The 14,978-nt window shown below is 35.6% G+C and overlaps 1 protein-coding gene across 6 annotated transcripts in view; it reads right to left on the reverse strand.

Annotated features, from left to right (window-relative positions):
- Positions 1-14,978, reverse strand: part of Ccdc171 (coiled-coil domain containing 171) — a 391,269-nt gene that overhangs the window by 273,600 nt on the left and 102,691 nt on the right. For all 6 annotated transcript variants that reach the window (XR_007340888.1, XM_048783928.1, XM_048783929.1 and 3 more), the window contains one exon: positions 6,301-6,439. Coding sequence is in view for 5 of the 6 variants with exons in the window: in XM_048783928.1 (XP_048639885.1) it covers positions 6,301-6,439 (139 nt within the window). In the remaining variant the exon portion in view is untranslated. The remainder of the gene's footprint in view (positions 1-6,300; positions 6,440-14,978) is intronic.

A 14,978-nucleotide genomic window follows, 5' to 3' on the forward strand; every position in this document is an offset into this window, starting at 1 on the left:
AAAAAAAAAAAAAAAAAATCTAGACAAACTGATTTTGTTAAAATAACTCTAACCTTCCTTTAGCTTTCCCACACATTTCAGTTACATGTTCACAACCTCCATTCTTAGTGCAACCTATTATATAAGCATTTGAGTTTTACAACTTCTTTCAGCCTTCATTTTCTCACAGATGCCTCCAAATACATATAGAAATGTGTATGCTTTTATCCTGTTCTCCCATTTGTGTGTATATTATATATATATGCAGATTGAATTCTTATATATTAGAAACTGTTAGCTTTTCTTTTACATGGTGAGTACTTACATGAATGACAGAACCCTCAATTCATTCCTGAAGACTTTCAAAAGCCCAGTGCCATCTCAGACCACCCTCAGGATATAAATGTGGCAGGAGCATGCTGCATGGATAAGCCCTGGCTCATTCCAGCACTTGCTCAAACTCCATTCTCTTGCTCAAATTCCACTCCTGAACTACAAGAAAATCTCTATCCAAACCTGATAGTATGGATTTTCAGAGACACACATTTGAGAATTAACCCTAAGTGTATGAATAGCTAGTTCATGAGACAGTATTTCAGAGAAGAGATGAAGACATAGAAAATACGATGTTCCCATCTCAGGAGAAAATCCCACTCATTATGAATAGGAAATCATAAAATTTAAGATAAGGATAAAACCCAGAATTTACTAGAAAATTCAGTTTCTCTTAGATGAGTCAACATGCCCCAATAGGAAAAAATAAAAATGAGTCATTTTTATAAACCCAAGAGACCTATTTAGTCAGCGGATGACTTTTCAAATGTTGCTGTTAATTTCCTATACATGTACTCTTAGCCCTAGCAATGAAGAAAGGGGGAAAAAGGTTTCAAATTAAAGAATTCATTATAGCATATTTACAACAGAATCATATTTTCACCAAAAATATTTAATCACAGTGGCCATATCTTTATATCTAATGTACATGTCTGTTGTAGAAAATTAGAACTACTTTGTTCCATGAAAAAAACATACTTTTTTTCTCATACGTACAGTCCTAAGTTATTTGGTTGAAGATTTTATTGTATAAATTTAGCTTGGATAAACCCCAAACACTTATCAAATGCTTCTTTAGCCAAAGCAACACAATATTTCTTGAAAAAAACAAATCAACCTAACTGCAGGGAGGTGGAAGAAAGTGATCCCCCAAAATATAAAATATAGGATGAATAGATTACAAAAAAAATACTAAGAACCTTAGAAATCATACAAGCATAAGGGAATTAAAAAGAGAAGAAAGTCCAAGTTTAAAATGTTAGAACCCTTTTTTTTTTTTTAAGATGGCGGCGAAAACTGGAAATCCATATGCAACAAAATGAAACTGAATCCCTTTCTCTCGCCATGCACAAAAGTTAACTCAAAATGGGTCAAGGAACTTGATATCAAATCAGAGACTCTGCGTCTGATAGAAGAAAAAGTTGGCTCCGATCTACATATTGTGGGGTCGGGCTCCAAATTCCTTAATAGGACACCCATAGCACAAGAGTTAATAACAAGAATCAACAAATGGGACTTACTCAAACTAAAAAGTTTTTTCTCAGCAAGAGAAACAATAAGAGAGGTAAATAGGGAGCCCACATCATGGGAACAAATTTTTACTCCTCACACTTCAGATAGAGCCCTAATGTCCAGAGTACACAAAGAACTCAAAAAATTAGACAATAAGATAACAAATAACCCAATCAACAAATGGGCCAAGGACCTGAACAGACACTTCTCAGAGGAGGACATACAATCAATCAACAAGTACATGAAAAAATGCTCACCATCTCTAGAAGTCAGAGAAATGCAAATCAAAACCATCTCACTCCAGTAAGATCGGCAGCCATTCTGAAGTCAAACAGCAACAAGTGCTGGCGAGGATGTGGGGAAAAGGGTACTCTTGTACATTGCTGGTGGGACTGCAAATTGGTGCAGACAATTTGGAAAGCAGTATTGAGATTCCTGGGAGAGCTGGGAATGGAACCACCATTTGACCCAGCTATTGCCCTTCTCGGACTATTCCCTGAAGACCTTAAAAGAGCATACTACAGGGATACTGCTACATCGATGTTCATAGCAGCACAATTCACAATAGCAAGACTGTGGAACCAACCCAGATGCCCTTCAATAGATGAATGGATAAAAAAAAAATGTGGCATTTATACACCATGGAGTATTGCGCAGCACTAAAAAATGACAAAATCATGGAATTTGCAGGGGAATGGATGGCACTAGAGCACATTATGCTAAGTGAAGCTAGCCAATCCCTAAAAAACAAATGCCAAATGTCTTCTTTGATATAATGAGAGCAACTAAGAACAGAGCAGTGAGGAAGAGCAGGAGGAAAAGATTAACATTAAACAGAGACATGAGGTGGGAGGGAAAGGGAGAGAAAAGGGAAATTGCATGGAAATGGAAGGAGATCCTCATTGTTATACAAAATAACATATAAGAGGTTGTGAGGGGAATGGGAAAATAAACAAGGAGAGAAATGAATTACAGTAGATGGGGTAGAGAGAGAAGATGGGAGGGGAGGGGAGGGGGGGATAGTAGAGGATAGGAAAGGTAGCAGAATACAATAGTTACTAATATGGCATTATGTAAAAATGTGGATGTGTAACCTATGTGATTCTGCAATCTGTATTTGGGGTAAAAATGGGAGTTCATAACCCACTTGAATCTAATGTATGAAATATGATATGTCAAGAGCTTTGTAATGTTTTGAACAACCAATAAAAGAAAAAAACATCTTTACCACAAGCACATCAGATAGAGCACAAATCTCTAGGATATATAAAGCAGTCAAAAACCTTAACACCAAAAAAACAAATAACCCTATCAATAAACGGGCCAAGGAACTGAACAGACACTTCTCAGAAGAGGATATACAATCAATCAACACACTTATGAAAAAACTGTTCAACATCTCTAGCAATAAGAGAAATGCAAATCAAAACTATTTTAAGATTTCATCTCACTCCAGTCAGAATGGCAGCTATCAAGAATACAAACAACAATAAATGTTGGCAAAGACGTGGGGGAAAAGGCACACTCATACATTCCTGGTGAGACTGCAAATTGGTGCAGCCAATCTGGAAAGCAGTGTGGAGATTCCTTGGAAAATTTGGAATAGAACCAACATTTGACCCAGCTATCCCACTCCTCGGTTTATACCCAAAGGACTTAAAAACACCATACTACAGGGACACCACCACATCAATGTTAATAGCAGCACAATTCACAATAGCTAAACTGTGGAACCAACCCAGATGCCCTTAAGTAGATGAATGGATAAAAAAAAACTGTGGTACATATACACAATGGAATATTACTCAGCATTAAAAGAGAATAAAATCATGACATTTGCAGATAAATGGATAGAGTTGGGGAATATTATGCTAAGTGAGTGAAGTTAACAAATCCCAAAAAATCAAATGTCAAATGTTTTCTCTGATATTAGGATGCTGGATCATAATGGTTGGAGTGGGGCGGGGGAGCATGGGAGAAATGGAGGAACTTTAGATAGGGCCAAGGGGAGGAAGGGTAAGGGAGGGGGCAGGGGAGTAGGAAAGATAATGGAATCACATGGACATCATTACCCAATTACATGTATGAAGACACTAATAGTGTGACTCTACTTCTTTGTACAACCAGAGACATGAAAAATTTTGCTCTAAATGTGTACTATGAACTGAAATGCACTCTGCTGTCATATGTAACAAATTAGAATAAATAAATAAATTTTAAAAAAATAAAACTTTAATGGACTGCTACTCAAACTGAGTTCACAGACTATACTGGAAGTAATGCAGGTGCTCTCTGTGCCTATCCAGCAGATCCCTGAAGATCCTAGAAGATCCCTGAAGATCACTGAAGATTACAGTGCCCAGCCAGCCACTGAAGACTAGTCTGCATCCCACTGCTCAAGCCACTGAGTGGGTAGGAACAACCAGAGTGGTCTTGAGCTGTTCTTCTGCAGACACTAAAGCAAAATGGAACTAAGATTATGAAAAATAAATATGAGTTTCTAAAAAACATAATAAATTTTTAAAATCTTTTCCCATAAAGACCACTAATCTATAGCCTTTCATATACATCTATATATGTATATGAAAAAATGTACTTAAAAAAAGTAATTAATTTTTAAGAAAAAATAAACATCATACTTACTAAAGTAACAGTATTTGTAGTCAATAAATTTTCACTAAATGCTTTTTAAATTTCATTTTATGATCAAAATATAACAGCAATTTTTCTTTTTCTTTTCTTTTCTTTTTTTTTTTTTTAGTACCAGGGATTGAACTCAGAAGCACTCAACCACTGAGCCACATCCCCAGCTCAATTTTGNAAGTGGTAGTGCGCTCTCCTGGCATGCACGGGGTGCTGGGTTCGATCCTCAGCACCACATAAAAAAAATAAAATAAAGATGTTGTGTCCACCAAAAAAAAAAAAAAAAAGCAATCTGTTGGCACCAAGTAAAACATTTTAGTCACAAAACACCCATACAACTCTGGTAAATTAAAACAGTCTCATCCACTCGCTAGAGTTCTAAAAAGGCAGAATTAAGAAAACTCATTCAACTTTTATTGGTGATGACTCTTAATTTTTGCACTCTTAGTTGTAATTCTAGGAAACTTTCCAAACTATTATGAATGATGTCTAATAAGCAAGCTGACCAAATTCAGTATTCAACTCAATATGCCTAACATATTTGTCTCCACCATTGATTCATCCTCTTGTTAAGAAGTAGGATAGGAGCTGGAGATGTCACTCAGTGATAAGAGTACTTGCCTAGCATGCACAAGACCCTAGGTTCAATCTTCTGCATGCAAAGAGAGGGAAAAAATAAAATAAACAGGGCAACCCATGAAGTTTAGAGTAACGCATAACAGTGACTACACACTAGAGTACACTACAAAGAGCTCTTAACTTTCTAAAATTCCACATTGAAAATACTCCAACTATAACTGAACAAACCACAGAGTAGAAACATATCAATCCCAGAGTGCAAACACACTGAACATCTTAAGATGAATGGAGACTATATATACTACTGGACCATGTAAAAATGTTTAAATTTTAACTTAATCTCATCACTAACTTTCTATCTGAGCAGCACTGATTTGGCCACTTTAGTATAACCCAGAGTTCCACCTCTTTTGAGAAGAAAAAATAATGTTCATTTTCCTCAATAATTGAAATCATTAAGAGTTGTGGGATATAATTGAAAGTGAAGTAGCGGAGTCTCTGTGGAGAATAAGATAAAGAGGTATTAGGTACTAATATAAATTTTAATGTCCTCCCTGCTGAGGATCCCAGCAAATTGCAGAGTTGGGAGCATTTTGCATCAACAAAATAAATTAATTAAACAAACATTTACTGAAGTAAGTACTATAGTAAAATCAGGATAAGTAAGTTAATCTCACTGCATTGAGTCTCTGGGAAGAAATAATACATATCAGAGTTTGGTGAGTATTATAATAAAGATGATAAATGAGTACTAAAGAAATAGTTGGGGAAGGACAGAATTCTGACTTAGATGGGTGCATTAAGAAAAACAGAAAAATTTCACAGATTACAAGATGTCAGAGCTGAGCATTATTGGATGTATTTGTTAATGGAAAAGAAAGAACATTTTAGTCAACGTGTGTCAAAATAATTACAGCCTGAATAAATATAAGATATGAAAATCTTTAAAAAGCTATAAGCACTCTGATTGACTGAACTAAGACAGATAAAGGGCCAACACAAAAGCAGCAGCTAGAAGAGTTAACATGAAGCCAAAGGGAAAAAGGCCTTCGATTCTATGACAAGATATCATTCTGAAAGCAGCAGAAGACATTGATTAATTTTTAGTAAAAGGGACGCTGATAAGAACAGATCAAGGAGACAGAATGATCAGGTATAAAATGATTATAAAAGGAGGTCTTTAAAATCAGCAGATTTACTGATCATGAACCCAGCTACTCCTCTGCCTAGGTAATACTGTTTTAGTTACTTCAAGTAAAAATGAAAAAAACCCTAAATATATTTTAAAATATTCTTTGACTCAAAATTTTTACTAATTCAGTTAGATTCCCCAATTATTCCAAATCAGAGAGGTTTTATTATGTGTATCTTTGATGTAATAAGCATTTCCAGTTTTGAAATTTCTTATCAATGTCACTAAAATTACTCTCATACTATTATCCCAGGGTATGTAGTGAGGGTGGGGAGAACCTGCTATACATCAAATATGACCCAATAAAGTAACTGCCATAGGGTTTTCTTTTATATCCTTACCATTACAAGTTCTTCCTGTAATTCACTGCAACTTTTTTCATTATACTGGAGTCTCTTTGAAAGGTCTATAATTACTTTCTTCTGTTCCTCAATCTCTTCATTTAGTGTCTTGGTTCTGGAGAAATATTCTCTCTCTAATCTGAAAAGTTGAAAATGTCAGAGCTGGTTTTTAATATGCTTTCATCAACTGCTATTATACACCTTTAACACAAGTGGCTGATGAAGTACTATATATCATGTTTTCAAGCCAAAAGGCTTTTTAAAGCCCACCTTCCCTTTTTTTTTTTTTCTTCAAATTAAAAGGACTGCACATTCTTAAATGACAAACTTTAAAGGAGTAATACTTCCCCTTTGATAGTAGGTATTTGTGCTATGTCTAAGGTTATAAGCAAGTAGATTTGGTTGATGTGGTTTTAGGGGGTTTTTGTTTTGTTTTGGCGGCACTGAGAATTAAGCCAAGGACCTCACACATACTGGGCAAACGCTCTACCACTGGGGCTACATTTCCAGCCATTTTTTTATTTTTTATTGTGAAACAGGTTCTAAGTGGCTAAGACTAAACTCAAACTTGCATTCTCCTGCTTCAGCATATATAGTTGAGCACCACATGCCCAACTCAATTTTGGGGGGGTGGGGGGTGGGAAGGGGTACCAGAGATTGAACCAAGGGATACTTAACCACTGAGCCACATCCACAACCCTTTTTTTATTTTATTTTGAGACAGGAGCTCACTAAATTGCTCAGGACCTTGATAAGTTGCTGAGGCTGGCCATGAACTCACTATCCTCCAGCCTCACCTTCCAGAGCTACTGGGATTACAGGCATGTGCCACACCGTGCCTGGCCCAACTCACCATGATTTTTGATGAACAAAATCTACCTACCACAGTTTAGTTAGCTCAGATTCAGCCTCAAGACTGAAAAAACAGTCCTAACAAATCATTTTAAAATTAGGGTACTAAAGAGAAATGAAACAAATGTCTTATTTCTGAATGTCCACACAGGTAGAACCAGGTGATAGCATTAAAATCCGAAAGGAATAATGATAAAAACATTAATATTCACTTTGAAGACAAATGAACTTCTTTTCAAAAAATCTCCTTCCTATTTAAATATTGCTCAGGATGGTTTCTTTTTGTTGTTGTTGTTTGAGACAGTCTCAGTAAATTGTTGTGGCTGGCTTTGAATTTACAATCCTCCTGCCTTAGGCTCTTGAGTTGCTGGAATTTACAGACATGTGCCACATCCCATAGCTCTGGCTGGTATTAAACTATGTTTACATTCTTGTATGGACATAAAGTGAAAAGCAGCTTGGAAGTATTGTTGTTTAAAATTTACTGAGATAATCCTCAAATGAATAATTTTAATTCAAATTAAATTGTTGTCACTATTTTTGGAGGTACTGGGGATTAAACCCAGGGACACTAAACCACTGAGCCACATCCCTAACCCTTTTATTTTTTATTTTGAGACAGGGTCTCACTAAATTGTTGAGGGCCTTACTAAATTGATAAGACTGGATGAACTTGTGATCTTCCTGCCTCAGCCTACCAAGTTGTGTCACTATTTTTAATCTGAGACCTTCCTGATAAATGTAGTAGAACTATCTCCTCTGATTTTTAAGCTATAATGCAGAAGATAATATGAATCAATATAACCAAATCCACATTGAATTCAGGCTAGTTAAACAAGGATATATATATATATATATATATATATATATATATATATATATAGAGAGAGAGAGAGAGAGAGAGAGAGAGAGAGAGAGAGAGAGAATTTTTTTCACTGATACACCCAGCCTTATTCTGTCTGAACAATCATTTTCTTTCTCCAGAATAGAACAGAGACAATTATAGTGTCAACCTTTGTACATTCTCTTATGGATCAAGGATATTCCAATATAAAATAGCTAAAGTTAAAATAAACATATATAGAAGGATTGAATACTATAGTTATGTAAATCTATCAGAAAGTTGGACAAAACAATAAAAATGAATTGAAGTAGAGAAAAGATCAGAAAATCAATCCAGGAATCCCAACATATAAATAATGGAAGTTCCAAAAAGAGAGTGTAGAAAATATAAAGGAAGAAATCAACAAAGCAATAATATAAAACAAAATTCCCCAGAAAGGAATTTCTTACAAATTAAAAGTTGAAAGAGCTCAAAAACTGCCCTGAAAAATAATGAAAAGCAATTCATGCCAGGCACATCATCACAAAATTTCAAAACAAAGAAAAGATTCTACAGTGTCCACATAATATGGAAAAACATATATGTTATTATTTTACCATAATAATATTGAAATTATAAAATAAATTATTGAACCATTTATTATATTTGCCTATGACTTCAAACTTGGGGATACAGAGAAAACCACAGACCACATACAAAGGTTAGGAATCAAATGTCTTCCCAGATTCTAGGACTGAATGAACAGCTACGTGAACCAGGAAAAAAGTGTGGAGATCAAAAAAACATTTTCAGAATGCAAGTTTTAAATTGTCCTCTGACATATAACTTTTAAGAAGCTACTTTACAATGGAATAAATCAAAAGAAAAAAAGCAACAGATTAATAAAAAAGTGATTCAAGATAGAAGAGAAGTAGAAGGAATCCCAAGGATGATGTTAAACGACATCCAAGGGGATGACTATGTACAGAAAATCTAAAAAATAATTTATTTAGCATGGAAGACAGAAGAAGCATCTTAGGAAAAAAAGGATGCCTCTTAGAAAAGAATAATGAAATTCTTGACTTAAAAGAACATAATGAGAGATTTTTCAGTTCTGGCAGAATTTCATAACTTACTTGGCTAATTCCATAAAGTCCTCATACTAGCTAAGCATAAGTTAATCACAATAAGCTTATCTGATTTATGAGGCAATTATTAACTATTTTTTCATTTGTTGATTCATCAAATCTTCATTTAGCAGCTCCTTTATACCAGGCACTATACAAGGCATTGGGAGACAGCAATGAACACAATAAAATTCCCCTCCATGTAAGACAGACCATAAACAACAAAAAATATACTAAAATGTGCTATAAAGAAAAATTAAGATCAGTTATAAAAAAAGCTGTAGAAAAAAATAAAGTATGCTGAACCCAAAAGAATAGATAAAGGGAAGGAATGAGTGGATGTTGTGTGGGAAAAGCATGCAATAGAAATAAATAAGTAGAGGCTAGTATATTATATCTAAAGGTGAAAATTGAAAATATGGAAGAATATTCATGTTATATAGAAATATAAAGTTAAATATCAAAGCAAACATCAATAAGAGTTAAAAGTAGTTACCTCAGAGGAATGGAAACTGAAAGTGGAGAACAATGGGGGTATGAAGCTTATGTTTTTCATAAGCCTACCTACTGTTTTACTCTTTAAATTATATACAAGATTAATTTGATAAAAATAAAAATTTAAATTAAAAAATACTGCTACTCAACAAATATAAAATTATATGCATCTATCATTTTGTACTGTTTTATGAACTGAAACTGGGTCCCCTGAAATGAAGGACCATCCCTTGCTATTAGCAAGCTGATGTACAACCCCAAAGAAGCTGGCCCCTGTGCTTCTGCTAACAGCCCCACACAAAAGGGAGTATGTATGACAAGAGTCCAGTAGGTTAAGGGGATACTCTTGTCTTTTAGAAGTCAGAAGAGAGAACTCAGGACTTAAATGCAGGGGATTTAGGCAAGAAAGAGAGAAGGAAACCTGTAGCTATAATGCCTTCTTTCTTACTAGATTCCATCTTCCCTCCTTTAGAACTCAGCTAACACCTGGGCATGGTGGTGCATGCCTGTAATCTCACTGACTGGGGAGGCTAAAGCAGGAGGATTGCAAATAGCAGGCCAGCCTCATCAACTTAGCAAGGCTCTAAATAACTTAGCAAGATCCTATCTCAAAATAAAAAATAAAAAGGGCTGGGGATGTAGTTCAGTGCCCCAGTACCAAAAAACAAAAAGCAGAAAAAAAAAAAAAGAACTCAGCTAACAATTAAAAAATAATAACAAGCTCTTTCAACAAATTACCATATTTGAGCTATCTTTCACCAAGAATGTAAACAATAATACATTCTCATTATAGTACTTCAATTATTTTTATATTTTGGGGTGGTATATTTAGGGGAAAAAAAAGAAGTCCTAAATATTGAGTGTAATAAAACAAATAAAATTTGAATGGAGTCCATTCAGTATATCTTTGACTAATGCTATTTTAAATTAAACCTAAGCTAGATTTAAGGATCACCATGATCTCCTTTTTCCTCTTACTGCCCAGCAATCAGTTACCATAGCTAATGGAGACTAAACTGTATTTGAAAACTCTAAATAAACATATTATTGAAGAGTTTTAGTTTCATACTGGAAGTTTTAGATGAAAAAAAAATTTACTAACTTAATTTAGAATTATGAAATATATATTTGATATAAAGTAATCATAAAGTATAAATAATATCAAATAATAATTCAAATTATAAATAATTCAATATAAAATAATTTCACATAGATATGTTTATTGTTATGAACCTGTGGGCCAAATTATAACTCTTAAATACACACACAGCTTTTTTCCCCCCTTCCTTTCAGTGAGATCCTGCCTAGATCTACCTGGAAAGAAACAGAAGCTTAAGAACCTCAGCCAGGGTAGAAGCAAAGAATAACTATGACAAAATTAGCACAATGACTATACAAACAGGTGTTTCTGGGCTTCACCTGGGCAGCCCTGACCACGGGAACTCTGGGCCTAAAGCTGTCCTTGTTATGCTCAGAGGTCTTATGGCCACTATCCACCTACTTGAAGGTGTCTGCCCACTGCTATGTGCTTGGCACTGTGGCCACGTTTCACAACTGGGGTGAAGTAAGCAAGTCCCAAAAAAAACAAAAGGCCAAAATGTTTTCTCTGAGAAGAGTATGTTGATCCATAATTGGGGTCTGGGGGTAGAATGGAGGAACTTTGGATTGGGCAGAGGGGAGTGAGGGGAGGGGAGGGGGTCATAGGGTAGAAAAAATGGTGTAATGAGATAGGCATTATTACCCTATGTACGCGTATGATTGCACGAATGCTGTGACTCTATTTGTGTAAAAATTTAAATAGAAATTAAAAATTCTAAAAATTGAAAAATTTTTAAAAACTGGGAGCAAACTACCCTTCCAGCTGCACAACCAGAGATCTAGGAGGCCTGAGTCAACAGAGCCTACAGAGATCTTTGCTTCTGACACCCTCTCAATTCCTGCCTGGACCGCCCTCCCTCCCACTTTCCCATGAAAGAGCAAGATTATTTTCTAAAAAGTAAAAAATAAAAATATTTAACTACTGACAAGGTTCTGGCAGCGTTTACTCTATGACCTCATATTACCAACTGCTACATCAGTTCTTTCCAATAGATAAACCAATGTCCTATCCTAAAACTTCCTACCCTCGAAGTTGTAAATTAAAGGTATGATTTCCCTTAAAGACCTAAAAGTCTGTAGGGTCTCCTTTTGAAATACATTAATCAAAACTTAGAACTACTTTGAAAAATTTATGTTTGAGTTTATGACTCTAAAAGGTATTAAAGTATTTTTAAATAAGATTGATTATAGTCAGAAGTACCAGTAGAAAAAGAAATAACTTATCTAATCATCCCTTGAGTCATATCATTCCTTCTTGTACCACAGATGATTAGAATAGGAGCAGCCTTCATATGAGGAAAGGAATGCTGGGATGAGAGAAAGGAAGTCATAAGAACTATCAATGACTACTAGGCTTTAAATATTTTTTAATTTTTATTATTAACTTTTTATAGCACAATTACATAAAGATGAAAAGATAACTGGCATTCATTAAAGCAATAAAGAGTGTTAGATAGTGCTTAAGTGGAATATTTGACTAGTATTTTGAATCATCAGCCAGTGCTTATCAGAATACAAAATTTGAGGGGCTGGGGATATAGCTCGGTTGGAAGAGTGCTTGCCTCACATGCACAAGGCCCTGGATTCAATCCCCAACACCACAAAAACAAAAGAGAGAGAGAGAGAGAGAGAGAATACAAAATTTAAGTATAAATTGTCAAGTATGAAAACACAAATAATACCAAAACAAAACTTAGGAACAAACCTCTTTGTGGTCCAATTAGAAAAGTGCATAGATTAGACTCTTACAGCTTAAGCAGAATTAATTCCCCAAAGATGCCTACTATTTCATTGTGAGAAAGCTCTGGATTATTGGGAGTTCAAGCTACTTCTTTTAGTTTACTTGTAGGTAACCATCAACACGAAGCAACAGTAAAGAAGCCCCACAGTCTCATAATAGCCCATCCACTATACATATAGGCTGAATATTATTTGAACAAATATTTAAATAATATTTGAGTATTTTAATCTAAAAATTATGTCACTAATAATATATTAACATTTAATACATATGAATGTATACTAAATTCTCAAATATTCATATGTATTAAATGTTAATATCATGTGAAGAGATAGCCTACAGAGTGGGGGAAAAATCTTTACCACACACACCTGAGATACAGCACTAATCAAACTTAACAACAAAAAACAAATAACCCAATCAATAAGTGGGCTAAGGAACTGAACAGACACTTTGCAGAAGAAATACAACAGATCAACAAACATATGAAAAAATGTTCATCACATCTATCAATCAGAGAAATGCAAATCAAAACTACTCTAAGATTTCATCTCACTCCAGTCAGAATGGCAATTATCAAGAATACAAGCAATAATAAGTGTTGGTAAGGACATTGGGGGAAAGGTACACTCATACACTGCTGGTGGGACTGCAAATTGATGCAACCATTCTAGAAAGCAGTATGGAGATTTCTCGGAAAACTTGGAATGAAACAACCATGTGAACCAGCTATACTACTCTTCAGTTTTTACCCAAAGGACGTAAAATAAGCATACTATAGTGACACAGCCACATCAATGTTTATAGCAGCACAATTCACAATTACTTAACTATGGAAACAACAAGATGAATTCAATAGATGAATGCATAAATAAATAAAATGTGGTACATATACACAATGGAATATTACTCAGCCTTAAAGAAGAATGAAATTTATGGCATGGTTGTGCAGCTGAAAGGGTAGTTTGCTCCCAGTTTTTTAAAATTATGGCATGGAAATGAATGAAACTAAAGAATATCATGCTAAATGAAATAAGCTAATCCCAAAAAACCAAAGGCCAAATGTTTCCTTGGATCAGCAGATGCTGATCCATATTGGGAGCGGGGAGTGGGGGGTAGGAAAGAATGAAGGAACTTTGAATTGTGAGGAGGAGAGTGAAAGGAGGGGGTGGGGCTATGGGGATGGGAAGGATGGTAGATTGAGACAAACATTATCACCCTGTATACATGTTTGATTACACTGCTGGTGTGACTCTGCACTGTGTTTAGCCAGAAGAATGAAAAATAGTGCTCCATTTGTGTAATGTGTCAAAATGCATTCTACTGTCATGTAAAACTAATTAGATCAAATTTACAATTTTTTAAATGTTAATATCAAAGAAAATAAAGGCAACTTAAGTCCTTAGACTGACATATACAAAATGTAATTTAAATCATACCAATGGAAAAAAGAAAAAGTTAAGCATTACTGTTTTTACAAGCCAGAGAACAAACTACGCCAAACAGCCCACAACACTGCAACAACTGACTCCATTAACACCACAGTGAAAGAAATGTCAGAGAAAGAACTTAGAAAGTTCAATGAGCTACAGGAAAAAAGAAGGAGTGAAATTAGAGATAAAATAAAGGAAGTGAAAAACCACCGCAATAAATACATAAAGATATCCTGAAAAAGAATCAAATAGAAATTCTGGAAAGACTCAATAAACCAAATTAAAAATTCAATGGAAAGCATCATTAGATAGATTAGACCATTGTGAAGACAGAGTTTCAGGCCTTGAAGACAAACTATATAATCTTAAAAATAAAGTTAACCATAAAGAAAAAATATTAAGAGATCATGACCAGAATATTCAAGAAATCTTGGATAATATCAAGACACAAAATTTAAGAATTATCAGGGAAGGGCTGGGATTGTGGCTCAGCGGTAGAAAGCTCGCCTAGCAGGGGCAGGGCCCAGGTTCAATCATCAGCACATTAAAAAATAAAGATATTGTGTTGTGTCCATCTACACCTAAAAAATAAATATTAAAAAAACAATTATCAGGGTAGATGAAAGTTCCAAAATACAAACTAAAAGGATATACAATCTTTGCAATAAAACAAAATTAGAAAATTTTCCAAATCATAGGAACGAGATGGAAATTCAACAAGAGGCACACAGAACTCCAAATAGAAAAATTAGGAAGGTAGACGGAACTGTGACCACCCACAGAACAGGCCCAGCAGCCTGCTGAGGGGCAGAGCCGCCCCCCACCCCCCGCGCCTGCGAGGTAGGCAGAACTGTGACCACCGACAGAAAAGGCCCAGTGGCCCGCGGAGGGGCAGAGCCGCCAACCACTCCTGCAAGGTAGGCGGGCCTGCGACCCACCGGCAGAACAGGAGCAGCGGCCTGCTGAGAGGCAGAGCCGCCCCCTCCCCCCACGCCTGCAAGGTAGACGGAACTGTGACCACCCACAGAACAGGCCCAGCGGCCTGCTGAGGGGCAGAGCCGCCCCCCACCCCCCGCGCCTGCAAGGTAGGTGGAACTGTGACCACCGAC

This window comes from Marmota marmota, unplaced genomic scaffold, assembly GCF_001458135.2.
Source record: "Marmota marmota marmota unplaced genomic scaffold, marMar, whole genome shotgun sequence".
Lineage (NCBI taxonomy): Eukaryota > Metazoa > Chordata > Mammalia > Rodentia > Sciuridae > Marmota > Marmota marmota.